Here is a 15,523-nt window from a genome sequence, read left to right as displayed (position 1 = left end):
AACAAATAATATGTATTACAAACTCATTAAAAAAAATTATTTCAAACACATATATTCCCATAATTATTTAAATACGCGATAATAATTAATAACAAATCAAATTTAACAAATAAAACATAAAAGAAAGAGTGACGAATGTGATACTTGTTAAAAGAAACAATGGGGGGTTTGAAGGGGATGAAATAATTAGAAAGTGTAGAGTGTAGAGTTGTAGAGATTGTAGAGATTGTAGGGGTTGGGGGTAAAGAAAGAAAGAAAGAAAGAAAGAAAGAAAGAAAGAAAAAAACTATGCTTTTCGTAGTTTCTGCGATTCCACGTTGGCTGTCAGAAGAGGATGACGATGATTCAGGATCAGAGGGATGCAGTGGGATGCAAGAACCCCCTGCAACCCCCGTAGCACGCGACGAGCTAGCATTAAGGCGTCACAGGTTCTTCTCCGATTTACTTCAAGCTACACAAAATTCTTCGGAGCACAGAGTGAGATTCGACCCTTTAGGACCGATGGTTCACTCCGGTTAGGGCTCCGATTAATAACAATCATTTTATTTATTATATTATGCATGATACACACACACACACACACACACATGTTTCTTTACTATTATTATTATTGTTGTTATTATAGAAATCGAGGTTTTATCAATGAAAATCATCCATAACTCGTTCATCATTTAATTATCCTACTCTGCGAAATGAATCTAACCATAATTGTTATCTACTTTTATTATTGTTATGGTTGTTATGGTTGTTATTGTTGTTCTTGTTGTTGGTGGTTAACTAACCATCTGTTGATTGATTATTTAACTTTTGATATTATATATAAATTTGTATTTATCTATTTTATTTTATTATATTATATTCTATAGTAATATATATTACTATATATTACTAGATATTGCTATTTATTACTATATATTATTTTATATTGCCATATATTACTATATATTACTATAAATATATATAGTAATATCTATATATATATATATATTACTTTACTTTTATATAATTTATTATTAAACATTATTTTATATATATATATGTATATATAGTAATACTTTTAGTACAGTTATATTTATTATACATATATTTATAATTCATTTTGTATAATTCATTTAGTCAATTAATATACAGGGTATTTTTATTCTTTTCAGTATTTATTTATTCATTTTTATTTTTTGTTGTTTGGTTGTAGTTTTTTTTTTTAATTATTTTTTTTTAATTTTTATTTAGGAGGAGTATGCGCTTGAATTTTTTACGTAATTCGAAAAAACCTCGTACAATTTTCTGAAAAATAATATTTTTCTTTGTTCCAATTTATTATTTATTTTTTTTTTTTTTACTTTCTTTTCCTTTCGTTAAAAGTTCCTTTCACAAACTATATAACTTCATCGAGGTTGTATATATATATATATATATATACTATTTTTTTATTTATTAAAACATGGTACATGTACTCACCTCTACCTTTAAAAACTTGCGTCACCGAGTTTATCAAGGCTCGTGAAATATTTCTTGCCTCCGGTTATATTTTTTTTTTCTTTTTTTTTCTTTTTTTTCTTTTCTATGTTTTACGGTTTGGTTTTTTTTTTTTCAGTACTCAAGCGAGAATACAAGTTTTCTTCTTTGGTATAACGTAATAATGAAATTACGTTTGATATTAAAATTTGTTTTTTTCATAAAACTAAAATTAGTTTTTATCTTTTAGGTATATATATATATAAAAAAAAAAATATATATATATTTCTTAATATTTATTAACCTTTCTATTTGTATCATAATAAAAAATAAAACAAAATAAATAGAACAGAATTCTATACCAATCAATGATATATAATATAATTATGAAATTTATTATATTAATTATTTTTTTTTTATAAATAAAAATTAAATTCTCTATTTTTCTTGTGTACGTGTACGTGCGTGCGTGTGTGTGTGTGTGTGTATGTTTCTGTATGCATTTTTTAAATATTTTCTTTTATATTTTTTTATATTTTTAATTTATTCACGATTGCATGAGATTATTATTATGCACGATTTTTATATTACAAAAATTATCACTTTTTTTTTTTTTTATTTTTTATCTCTTGTATAAACTTTTTATACAACACATATCGTATTTCATATTACGTGTAAAAATACAATTTTATTTGAAAAATAAATTCAATATTGAAAATAATTGAAAATACGTGCCAGAATTTATAACAGACGTATTGATATATATATATACATATCTATTTAATTAATATAAATTTATTGCAGTTATCAATTAGAGTGAGAATGAGAATGAACGTTGTTTCGTGTTCGTTTAGATTAGTAAAAGAAAATCAAAGAAAATAGAGGAAAAATAAAAATAGAAAATCGAACGAATGACACGGATTTTAAATCGAACTGTTTGAAAATTTTTTCATTAAATCGAATTAATTGAATTACACGATACTATTGAAACATTATTAATAAATTAAACAGTTCGTAAATATAATATAAATCAAAATGATTGACATTAGTATTATTCCTGTATTTATTCTAAAATAAATACTACTATCATTTATAACAAATAGTTGTTCAAGTAAATGTCTGATAAGTGTTACAGTTTACTATTTTTAAATGTCACTCACTATATATATATACGGTTTTTATCTTAAAATAAAGAACAATTCATCTGAGAATAGATACGAATGTGTGTATGTTCATGTGTATGTATGTGTGTGTGTGTGTGCCAAGACATAGACGTTTAAATAAATGGAAAAAATATAAAAGGACAAAGTTGGAAGATTTCCTTTAGTTCACCAACGTAGTCATTTCTCACTGCAATTATTATTATTTTTATTATTATTTTTTTTTAATCTTTGTGTCTTTGACCTATATTTCAACTTTCTTTTGTTATTTTTAATATTCACATACAATAGAAATAAAAAAAAGCTAGGAATAATCAACCATACAGTTATTGTGTTGATTATGGTGGTGAAGGTGCTAAGTTTACGAATAAAAATAATAATAATTATTATTATTATTATATATTAACATTGACATAATAAAATAGAAATAAATAAACGAAAGAAATAATTAACCATACAATTATTGTGTTGATTATGGTGGTGCTAAGTTTACGAATAATAATAATTATTAATAGTATTTTTTTTAACATTGACATAATAAAATAGAAATAAAGAAAAGAAAGTAATAATCAACTCATACAGTTATTGTTTTGAATATGGTGGTGAGGGTGCTAAGTTTACGAATAAAAATAATAATAATAATAATTATTATTATTATATATTAACATTGTTATAAAATAGAAAACATTAACATAACATTATTAACATTGACATAATAAAATAGAAATAAATAAAAGAAAGAAATAATCAACCATACAGTTATTGTTTTGATTATGGTGGTGAGGGTGCTAAGTTTACGAATAACACAAAAAATCAAAAAATAATAATAATAAAAGATTATTATTCTAACGTAAACTTTTATTAATTTATCTTAGAGTATACCACATATGTATACATGTACGTATTAATACTACATGTATATTTGTGTTGATAAGTAAGGTTATGTTTAACAAACCGTATAATCAACGAGCATGTTATATATTTATGTTATTAAATGAATTATAATACAGACAAATATAAATCGTATTTTGATCTGAGTCATATCATAGTAATTTTAACACCTACACGTATTTTTATTCGTTTTATAAATATTCTTTAAATATATATATATATGTGTGTATGATGTATGTGAGTATGTGTGTTTCTCTGAGTGTGTGTTGAAGATATTTTATACGAAAGTATACAGTAAAATTATATTACTAATATACATCTGTTGGTGGATTTGCGTAAAGTTATCTAATAATAGAACACGGATATTCTAGAATCTTGAAACTATCTTTCTGAAAGTATCTTTTTCAGTCTTACGTAGATTTTCCTAAAGTCAAGTACGTTCAAATTCACGTTGTCTATCTTTTTCTTTTTTTACTAATTTTTTTTTTTTTTACAGAGAGTATTAAAGAGACTAATAAAGTATATATAATATACGTATTGTTATTGGTGTATATGTTAATAATCTGTATAATATTACATAACAACGTCATAATACTTCAAATTTATTATAGAAATATTTTTCAATAATTTTCTTTGTTTTTTATTTTATTTTATTTTATTTTTAAGGTACAGTAAATTATCAATTTATTAATTCTATTTTTATTTTTTATTTTTGTGTGTGTATTAGTACTTTAATTTTCTATCATAATCATTATATTTATATTATTATTATTATTATATTAATATTAGTTATATTTTATTATTTTATTAATATTAATTAATATGTTATTAATATATATTATTTTATTAATATTAATTAATATGTTATTAATATATATTATATTATTACTATATATATATATATATATAATGTAATATTACAATATTATATTATATTATATTATATTATATTATATATATATATATATTATAATAATAAATAAATAATTATATTATATACATATGTATATATAATATAGTTTGATTTAATAATATTATTATTATTATTATTATTATTATTCCAAGAATTCATTTTTCAATATTTAATACTCAAATTTATTAAATATTACAATTAAATCTTTGTCATCTATCTCAAGTGTGTCTGTTTATCTATGTGTCTGTTTGTTTGTGTGTCTGTGTGGGTGTGTATATTTATAGATGTGTTCGTTAACATGTTCTAAATATTTTGTTAAACTTTCCAGTTATTATATTACACTTTTGTATAAATTCTAAAAAGTATTTTAAATACGTGTTACAATACTTGCAACATAATAATGATGAGAAAATGATGATAGAATGTTGACATGAAACTATTTTTAAAACCGTAAATTCCGTTTTTAATAATATATACGGTCTTAAAAAAAAAAAAAAAAAACATCTTAAAATACGCGAACATTTTCTTCATACCATCACCAGGTGTTACGAATTATTATTATTATGGCAACAACGTGCATAAAATTCTCATTTCTCCTAACTTGTCGAAATTCCATTCTAACAGTAAAAAAAAAAAAAAAAAAATACTACCACAAAAATGTTACCTTTAATATTACATGTATAATACGTTCGTATTTGCAGTATTTTTATAAAAAAAAAAAAAAAAGTATAGTAATCCCTATTTAATATTTAATTATTTAACATTAGCATGCAATATAAATAATTAAATAAATAATTTTAATAAATGTATGTTAGAAAAATTGTTACATGTTTTTTTTTTTTTTTTTTTTGATTACCTTGCATTGCATGTAAGTGTTATATATTTTATTTTTACAGCATGAAAGTAATTTCATCTAGAACGCATATAATATAATAATAATAATAATGATAAGAATCATCACATCGTTCGTAAATTTAATAACTTAATGTTTGTTTGTTTTTTTCCTAAGGGAGTGTAAATGTTTTATTAAAACAATTGAGAAATAATTTTGTTCTTGCATCTAGTATCGTTAATTAAAAAAAAAAATATATATTCTTATAAATATACATATATACATATATACAGTATATTAATTATAACATTAATTAAATTTAAGGTTGCGAAGCAAGCGACAAGTTGGAACAATTGGTGGATCTGGTTAATCGACTTGAGAGTGGTATCAAACGATTGGAAAGAGTACCAGCTGTTGGACAGTCTGTAACTCAAACTCAAACTCAAGAAATAGCAGTTGAAACCAACGCACCGTCACCGAATAAACCACAACCGGTATCAACGAGAAATACAGCGGCGTCGCCATTATCTTCACCAGAAAAAGCATCTTACAATTTAATACAATCAACCAGCAGCAACAACAACAACAATAATATTAATAGTAACAGTAACATCAACAGCAACAGTATGTCTGTCGCAGGCTATGAAGATTTGTTGGCAGGATCGTTGAAGGAGTATCTTCAATTGAGCCAAAAAATTGGCGGAGTTGTAGCCACCCAAAGTGAAATGGTTGAAAAAGCATTCCAGTAAGTTGTATTATTAACTTTTTTTTTGTTTTATTTGTAATATTATTTAATGTCTGTATAAAAATCACATTTGTTTCTATTATAAAAAAAAAAAAAAAAAATAATCTTTGAACGTTTGATATTTTAAAGAATACAACTTGGTTTCATCAAATTGGCTGGCAGTCGTACAGCCCCAACCAATCAATCCGAACAAATGTCACTGTTAGCACCAACATCAGCACAGATTGTTCAAATTCAAGAATTCAGCGAGAAGAATAGAAACTCGCCATTTTTCAATCATTTATCTGCCATAAGTGGAAGTATTCCAGCATTGGGATGGGTTGCTTTTTCACCTACACCAGCTCCTTACGTTAAAGAGATGAACGATGCTGGACAATTTTATACCAATCGTGTTTTAAAGGATTGGAAAGAGAAGTTAGTATTTGTTTTTTTTTTTTTTTTTTTTTTTTTGAAATAAAAAACATCATCGTTTGATTTTAAATATTAAATATAATTTATGTTTATATTTGACAGAGACAAAACGCACGTGGATTGGTGTAAAGCATGGGTACAAACATTGAACGATCTTCAACAATACGTTAGACAACATCATACAACGGGATTGGTATGGGCAAAATCTGGTGGTGGTTCTGCGCCAGTGGGGATTCCACCACCACCACCACCTTCCATGCCTTTACCAGAGGTATCAGCATTGAACGTCAGCGACGACAGAAGTGCACTGTTCAAAGAAATTAATCAAGGGGAAGGTATCACGAAGAGTAAGTGTATATTTTGGCAATAATAAAATAACACATAATCTCGATGATACTCATGTGTTTGTGGTATGTGTTTCACTATCATTTATATTTTATTTCTATTTTATTTTATACTCGTTTATAGATTTGAAAAAAGTCACGTCGGACATGCAGACCCATAAGAACCCATCTTTAAGAACTGGTCCAGCTCCATTTAAAGCTCCTGTTTTTGGTAATGCAGTACCAGGAAAAACTGTATTACCAGCTAACGCGCCTATCGATAAACCACCTGTGTTTACTAAGGATGGTAAAAAATGGCTAGTGGTATGTATCCTCATTCAAATCGTCCTATTATTAGGGGTACCTGTATTGAACCCTAATGTTGTTTCTACACATGCATATTTTAATTAAAAACCAATTGTGATTTTTATCAATCCAATATTCTAACATTTGCATATTAGATAAAAAAAAAGTTGTTGATAACACACAAGGTGTTATTATATTATTAATTTAAAGATTTATTCGTTTAAATTTCAAGTTAGAAAACGACATTACTTTCCTATCCACTTAATATATACAATTACCAATGAATTGATAATATATATATTATTAATGAATGATTTTGTTCTTATTTCCTTAAAAAAAAAAAAATGAAAAACAGGAATATCACAAAGGTAACAAAGACTTGGTCATCGACAACGTCGAGATGAACAACGTTGTTTACATGTTCCGTTGTCAGGACAGTACAATGGTCGTCAAAGGAAAAGTTAATTCAATCGTCATGGATTCTTGTCGCAAATCGTCGGTTGTATTCGACTCGGTAGTATCGAGTATCGAGTTCGTCAACTGTCAAAGTGTACAGATGCAGGTACGTTTTTTTAATAATTTGTTTTTTATTTAATTATTCAAAATTTATATTAAAGTATATAACGTTATACAAACAAAACGAGAGGTATATTTCTTCTCAAAAAAAATATATATATAACAAAAGACACAAATATCATAAGAAGAATCGATATGAATAGATGAAGAGATAAAATCATCACGTTTAAACATTATTAGTGTTGTTTCTTAATCTAAGTCTATTGCACAAATTTTGTATTTCCTTTAAATAACCAAGATTTTGTTTACACGTTAAAATTTCAAACAAATAAGAATATTCTTCATTGGTTAATTCTTTAGGTACGCCAAATATTTGACACTCTTTAAATGGCATAATCGTTTCATTGATTTTAAGAAAATCCGACATTGAAGTACTCGTATCAGTGACCGATGGTTTTACAGAAACTTCCATTTCTTTTTGTTGAATCGTGAATGACCAGAAATTTTTTAACTTACCACTTGATGATACATTTGTATTGGATAAATTTTGACTATCGTTTGAATCGATATCATTATTATTATTATTATTAGTATTAGTATTGTTAGGTGTTATAGAAGACATTATTGTTACAACTTTTGGCAAGATATGTTTTTCTTGAGTCATTATTACAAATGGTGAAGATGACGACACGTTTTCATGGAATTTAGGATCTGACGATGATGAATCATTTCCAATCTTTTTTTTTATTATATTCAAGAAATTTATCAGGATCAAGTATTCTTGTTACGTTGCTATCATGATGATTGATTATATTAACGTATATTATTGTTTGTTCGTTAGGTACGATATTATTATTATTATTATTATTATTATTATTATTATTATTATTACAATCTTCATCATCAATTAGATTAACTTTTTCTTCTTTAAACGATAACAACGATGACGATGATGACAATGATGATACAGTTTTAAATTGTTTCTCAATAATTTTATTATTATTATCCAAATGTTGTCCAAGTGTTTCTTCTTTATTAATAAAATTACCTTCATTTGGTATAACATTGATTTCACTAAGATTATCATTATTATTATCATGTAATTTATTTCTAAATGAACCACGCATAGTTAATGGTCCTCTGATTGGACTTTTAGGTCGACATGTTGGATGTTGTTCAATTTTTCGTGAATCCAATCGACTTTTTAATATTGGTATACATGATTTAGAAAATGATTTCGGTTGGGTCAATATTATTGAACATTTGGAACCTGTTTCTGAATTCGATTTCATTTGATCGTTATTCGATCGAGAAAAAACAGCCGAACGTGATGAAAAATAATCATTTTTATTATTTAATCGTGATTTATCTCGTGATAAATTGCAACTGTTAGGTCTGGTATATGATTTTGTTAAAGAATCTGATACAACCATATCTTTGTTATCAATTATTATATTCAAATTACTTTTTGCTTTAAGCTGCGAATTATTATTATTATTATTATTATTGTTATTGTTATTTATTGTTCCATATCTTTTGGAATACGTCATCGTACTTCCTTTCACATTTATCGGTTCTTTAGATTTGTTATTATTATTATTATTATTATTATTATTATTTGTTATTTTACATTTGGAATTAATGTTTGTATTACGTGTACGATTATTTCTTTTGAAATTGGATTCATCTGTAATAGGAAATGGTTGTGGTGGTTTTTTGTAACAAATACTACCATCAAATATAAATCCTTCGGATTTATTTTCCATGAAATTTTCATTAAATTCTTCGATAGATTTTTTAACATCGTTGAATAATTCCAAATCGTTTGTTTCTTCAATATGTGAAATCAATGTTTCATTATTGTTATAAATAATACATTCTTCACTCTTTGCTGTTGTTGTTGTTGTTGTTTTTATATCATTCAATTGTTCCAATGATTCGTTGTTGTTATTCATCTCATCACACACAGTTTCTTTTTTTATTAACAATTTTATACAAGTATTTAAACAATATTCTAATATATCATTACAAATATCAATTTCTTGAATTGTATCATTGTTCATTTTAATATTACTCGATGATTCTTGATAACAATCCAAATCATCTATTTTATTAATAGAACTTGAAGTATCATCACCTGTAAAATATGAACTACTTTCTTTTGAAATCATGTTATATTGTGATATCATACTATCTTGATTATCATCATTTTTATTATCAATAATATTCGTAATACAAAGTATACTTTTTTCATGATCATCTTCATGAATTATTTGCATTTCATGTTGATGATCAGAAGTTTCATAAATTTGATCATCTTCATGAATTATTTGCATTTCACGTTGATTATCAGAAGTTTCATAAATTTGATTTTCAATCATTTCAGTTACTTCAATGCCATTTTTTTGTCCATCATTTTTATAAGATATTCGTAATGCTGATGACGATGATAAATCATTTGTAATATCATTGAAAATTTGTTCACGCGTCATTGTAAAAATATTTGATATTGGAATTAAATTAAATTCAATACTTTCACGACAATTTATTTCTGAAAGAGTTGTTGTTGTTGTTTCTGATAAAAAATATGGATTTTGAAATAAATCATTTTCATTGGGTATTAGGGTATTCATTTTGAGTTGGGCAAATGATAACATTCCTGGTCGTCTTTTTAATGACAAATCATGATCGTATAATATGTCATCTTTTTTAATGACCGACGATGACAAACAACAACTTTTATTATCCAAATTTGAATCAGTTGGTGAAAATAAATTTGTCATGCTACCATTATCAATCATTAATTGATATTTTATATTACTACTACCACCATAACTAGATGAATCGGTAGTTCGATTGAATGATAATAAATCATCATCGGTTTCTTCCATTTTATTATTATCATCTTGAAAATCATCATTATCATCATCATCATCATGATTTTTATTGTTTGTGTCATTATTATCATTGTTAGGAGTTGTTGAATTTTCTAGGTTATCTTTAATACATTTTTTTGTTAATAAATTATCATTGATATTATTTGTAACATTATTTTTATAATAATCATTTTGATAAAATGACATATTAAAGCTCTTAGCTTTACGTAATTCACCATAAGATATCAAACATTTATTATCTTCATCTTCTTCATCATCGTCACGATGACATTGTCTTTTACAATCATCATTTATATCATCATGATCATTATTATCATCATTGTCATCATTTAACAATGTAACTTCATCGTGTCTTCTTTTACCTTTCAATGATGATTTATTTATTTTTTCCATAACAAATGTTTCAGAATCATTTGCAATTTCTTCTGGCGATGAAATATCATTTGAACTAAAATATTGAGATGAATTATTCATTGGTATAATTTGTTTCGATAAATTATCATATAATTCTGTATCAATGTTATTATTGTTGATTATAATTTTGTCCTTGTTTTGTTCATCGTCATTTATTTTCACATTCAATGATGACGTTGAATCATTGTATGATTGTTTAGTTTCTTGAAAAATATATGTACCACTAGTTTTATCAGTACAATTACTAGTACTTGATTCTTCAGTAATAATATCCAATAATTTACATTGCAAATTTGTCTTTTCATTATTTAAACAATCAATATTATTATCAATATCATTTGTATAATTATTTGAAATAGTTTGTTCTTCAATTTCATTTATTATTTCAACGTTAGAATATAATTTGTGTAAAAGTTTGTTTTTACATTGCAATGCTTCTTTTATCAACATTTCTGTAGATTCATTGTTTTCTACGTCACTATATTTCAATATTTCTAATTCATTTGTAGAATTAGTTGATAACATAATCGAATTATGATCATCATCATCATCATCGTCAGTTTCCATAAATTCTGACGATGATAATTCTTTATCTTCTTTATGCAAATCATTACTTGAAATAAATTTGTCATTTGTCATTGTATTATCATCACTTTTATAAGATTCTTCATGATATTCTATCATTGATTTTTCTGAATGACTTTTTTTCATTGAACTTGTCGAATTATTTTCTTCAGAATCGATACTTTCAAATAATTCCCAATCGCTGCTAGTTGTTTGTAACATTTTATCGTCATATTGTTTCAAATTGAAATTTACATTGAAATTCATCTGTTCATTATTAATTACATTTTTCATTTTGTCATATGTGTTGTCAATTGCATTACGATAAATTGTTTTAATATCGTTGGTGGTTATTTTTGAATTATTTGTTTCATCTTCTTCTTGTTGTTTTAATTTGACGATATTTTTTACTGATGAATTTAACGTGACAACACCATATTTGTTTAAAACATTTTCAAGATTTTCCAATTTACGTTTTATCTGATATAAAGTTTCTTGTGACATTAATATGACGTTATCATTTGTAGAATTGTTGATGAAATTATTCGATAACAAATTATCATCCTCATTGTCATTATCATCGTCATAATCGTGTTGTATACTTAAATTTAACGAAGTTAACGAACAATTATTATTATTAATTTGATCTATTTGTAATAAACCATTAGTATAAGCATTCACGAACGTTTTTGGATGATTTTTTTCTAACCGCTGTTTTTGTTGTTGTTGTTGTTGTTGTTCTTCTTCTTGTAGTTTAACGATAGTTCCTTTTACTCGTCCGATGATTTTGCATCTTTCACTTGCATTCCTTGCATCTGTTGTTTGAGCGTGCAAAGATGATGATGACTTTAACAAAACAGAACGTTAATACATCGTCAGAAAATAATACGATTTGTATTGGTCATCTGTTACATTTATTTTTCTAATTTTTTTTTTTTTTTTTTTTTACATATTATTACATTGGCAACTAAATTTAAGCCATTTGTTTTTAAATTGTAGCATTTCATGGGTTTTCAGGTTTTAGTTTTTTTTTTTTTTGTGGAAATTATTTTATTAAAAATAAATTGTAAAAATTAAAACTAGTTGTGGAATTTAGTTGTCAATTTAATATATATAGTTATTTATTTTATAAATTATATAGATAATATATATAATAATATATTTTGTAATATTCCTTTTTTATATTTAATTTTTTTAATTTATATAAATTTAAATACCTTATCGTCCGTGTTAGTTTTAAAAAATGTAGAAGAAGAATCTTCACTGATTTCCGACGAACTATAATTTAATTCTAATCTTTTATTACTTTCTTTCAATTCACGTAAAAATCTTTTACATTCTTCGATACTTTCGATATATTTATTACAACCATCGTCATTAATTATTTTCGATGGTGACGTTACAAATTTCGAATTATCATCCTTCAACAATTTTTTTAATGAACATGAATCATTGTTTTTACGTGCCACTAATGAAAGTTGTTTTGCATTTTGACAAGCTTCTGATTCTACATTTTTGTTCTTCGCAAATCCATCGAACAATTGTTGAATATCATTTGAATTTCTTTTTCTATGATATATAAATTGTAATATTAGGTGTTTTATTTTTTTCTTTTTTTTTACAATTTTTATTTAACCCCTTTGAGTACTCTATGGACGCATATATGCGTCCAACGTGGCATATTGTTGCATAAATATAAATGAAAATAATTTAATTTTGTTTTACTGTAATTGTATTGATTATTAATTATTATTTTAATTATTATTTTATATATAAATAATAATAATATATAAAAAGTAGATTTTTTAATATTATATATATATTAAATTATTATTATTATTATTATTATTATTAATTATATTAAAAATATAATTTATTACTAGAATTTGATTATAATAAAATATCAATTAATGTTATTAGTAATACTAATAATAAATTTGTTTTTGTTTTTTTTTTAAATTGAATTTTCTTTAACACTCAAAGGGTTTAATATTATTTAAAAAAATTTTTTTTTTTTTTAACTTACTTGACAGATTCATTGCTGGTTGTTTTTAATGATTCAATCGTTAAATTTTGTTGTCGATCATTTGACAATACTTTTGATTTTATTTCTGACAAATTGTATTCCATATTTTTGTCAAACAATTCGTTCAATCGATGTAAAGATGACGTTAAATCCAATTTTGAAGATGACGAGTACGTTTTTGACGATGAACTAAATATACAAAAAAAAAAAATATACTCATAATATTTATTTAAACAAAAATATAACAAAAACTTGTACACAAATGTTGTTTCAAATTAAATTCAATGATTATTATTTTATTATTTTATTTTTTATTTACTTCAGCAACATATGTTTGATCCAAGTATTACGATCGTTCGATGTTGACAAAGTTAATCTCAAATTACGTAATTGTTTTTTTAATTTAGGATTTAAAATTTGATAAGGTAATGGCCATGTTCCATATTGAAGTTTATAAGTCAATATATTAATTTTCAATTCTAAATCATCGACCTTGCAACCAACACTGTTGAGAATATATTTGCTAGGTGGTATCGTATTCAATGTCCATTTTCTTTTCATGTATAATACACGTAGTAGTAATAACAGCAGACATATAATGCAAATTGTAATAATCTTCAAAAAGAAAAAAAAAACGTAATTAAAATTTAATTCAAATAAAATTTCTTTTTCTTTATGAAATATAAACGTGAAATTGGAAAATAGAAAAATCAATGAGATGGTTTAATGTTTCAAAAATTATGGTGTATTATTTTTTTTATAGGAAATTATTTTAACACGTTGACGCCGGCGCCAATTTTCAGTGTCTGCGCTGTGGGGCGGCACTCAAATCTAAGATGCGCCTCATCTGGCGGCGCGTGATTTTTGCTTGTTCAAACCTGGAACAAGGTGGACCACCGGTGGTACGCGCCGCCCGATGGGACAGTCTAACGCGAGCCACCGGTGGTACACGCCGCCCGATGGGACAGTCAAACGCGGGCCACCGGTGGTACGCGCCGGCGTTAACGTGTTAAATGAAAATAATTAATACTTAAGATAATAATTCGATACAGATTAAAATAATATTATTAACAATATTATATATAATTATTTATATAATATTATTATTATTATTGATTAAAAAAATTAATATTATTTTATTATTATATATGTATTAAATTTAATAAAAATAACACATATATAATATATAATATATATGTATTATTAATATTATTTATTAAAAACAATGTTTTGTGTAATACGATGATAATATATATATATATATATATTACTTTGCATGTATACAATCCTTCTCTCCATAATGTTAATTTAGTTGTTAAACAATCAACAACATCTGTAACAACTTCCATCCAAATGTATCTCAAAATAGCACGTATACATTGTTTCCAATCGGTCTCACAAATTATTCTCACTGGTTCTAAATTACCACCTTATTTCCATAATATAATACAATATGAAATGATTTCTTTTTTTAGGTTATGTTTTATACGTGGTACTACAAAATATATCATTTTATTAATATTCTTTATTTATTATTGATTTACCTGGTTGCCAACGCATATCGATGTTGATAATATTCTCTCATGGAGAAGTTTTTATCCTAAATGGACAAATACGTTTCAACCACGAGATTATTATTTATTGTAAAAATTAAATATATTTGTATAATATCATGACGTGTAACAGATCTTCAAAATCGAATAAATCGATGTTGTTGTTGTTGTTGTTGTTGTTGTTTATGATATTAGTAACGTTTTGCTTTTGTTATATATATATGTATAATATATAATTTTTTATCCTTTTCTATTTAATTTATGCGAAACAAGGTCATTTCAATTAGTTATAGTTCATCACAAACATTTTATTATATCTTAATATTATTTTTCAATCTTTTATTTATTTAATGATTACAAATTAATTTGTTGTTGCATTTAAAAAAAAAAGAAAATTTAATATAAAAAAATTAAAATTAATATTAAAAATAACAAGTAAATAAATATATGTAACTTACTAATTATATATAAAATTATATATAATTAATTAATTAACTATATATATATATATATATAT

At 24.6% G+C, this 15,523-nt stretch overlaps 3 protein-coding genes across 8 annotated transcripts in view; 1 reads left to right on the top strand and 2 right to left on the bottom strand.

The window, feature by feature from the left end:
- The window catches only part of capt (adenylyl cyclase-associated protein 1), a 35,747-nt gene that overhangs the window by 17,465 nt on the left and 2,759 nt on the right, over positions 1 to 15,523 (top strand). For 4 of the 6 annotated variants that reach the window (XM_015327917.2, XM_015327915.2, XM_089171991.1 and 1 more), the window contains exons 3-8: positions 302 to 514; positions 5,576 to 5,996; positions 6,126 to 6,410; positions 6,510 to 6,754; positions 6,876 to 7,054; positions 7,392 to 7,598. In XM_015327917.2, coding sequence (XP_015183403.2) covers positions 302 to 514; positions 5,576 to 5,996; positions 6,126 to 6,410; positions 6,510 to 6,754; positions 6,876 to 7,054; positions 7,392 to 7,598 — 1,550 coding nt within the window. The remainder of the gene's footprint in view (positions 1 to 301; positions 515 to 5,575; positions 5,997 to 6,125; positions 6,411 to 6,509; positions 6,755 to 6,875; positions 7,055 to 7,391; positions 7,599 to 15,523) is intronic. The other 2 variants (XM_015327920.2, XM_015327919.2) reach the window with 1 other exon arrangement.
- Positions 7,678 to 13,557, bottom strand: LOC149032623 (uncharacterized). Its single transcript, XM_089172187.1, is given in 4 exon segments — positions 7,678 to 8,292; positions 8,294 to 12,273; positions 12,645 to 13,041; positions 13,454 to 13,557. Coding segments are annotated over 4 exon segments (4,995 nt in total). The 3' UTR covers positions 7,678 to 7,778.
- Positions 13,455 to 15,433, bottom strand: LOC149032622 (uncharacterized). Its single transcript, XM_089172041.1, has 3 exons — positions 14,998 to 15,433; positions 14,725 to 14,882; positions 13,455 to 14,068 (listed from the first exon to the last, which is right to left on the bottom strand). Exons 1-3 carry the CDS (start codon positions 15,011 to 15,013, stop codon positions 13,769 to 13,771), a joined length of 474 nt encoding a protein of 157 aa, XP_089028167.1. The 5' UTR covers positions 15,014 to 15,433; the 3' UTR covers positions 13,455 to 13,768.

Source organism: Polistes dominula, unplaced genomic scaffold (assembly GCF_049000335.1).
Source record: "Polistes dominula isolate Pdom_NZ unplaced genomic scaffold, Pdom_raw_medaka contig_73, whole genome shotgun sequence".
NCBI classification, from domain to species: Eukaryota; Metazoa; Arthropoda; class Insecta; order Hymenoptera; family Vespidae; genus Polistes; species Polistes dominula.
The sequence above is the reverse complement of the archived record's forward strand: the minus strand, read 5'-3'. Positions and strand labels throughout refer to the sequence as shown.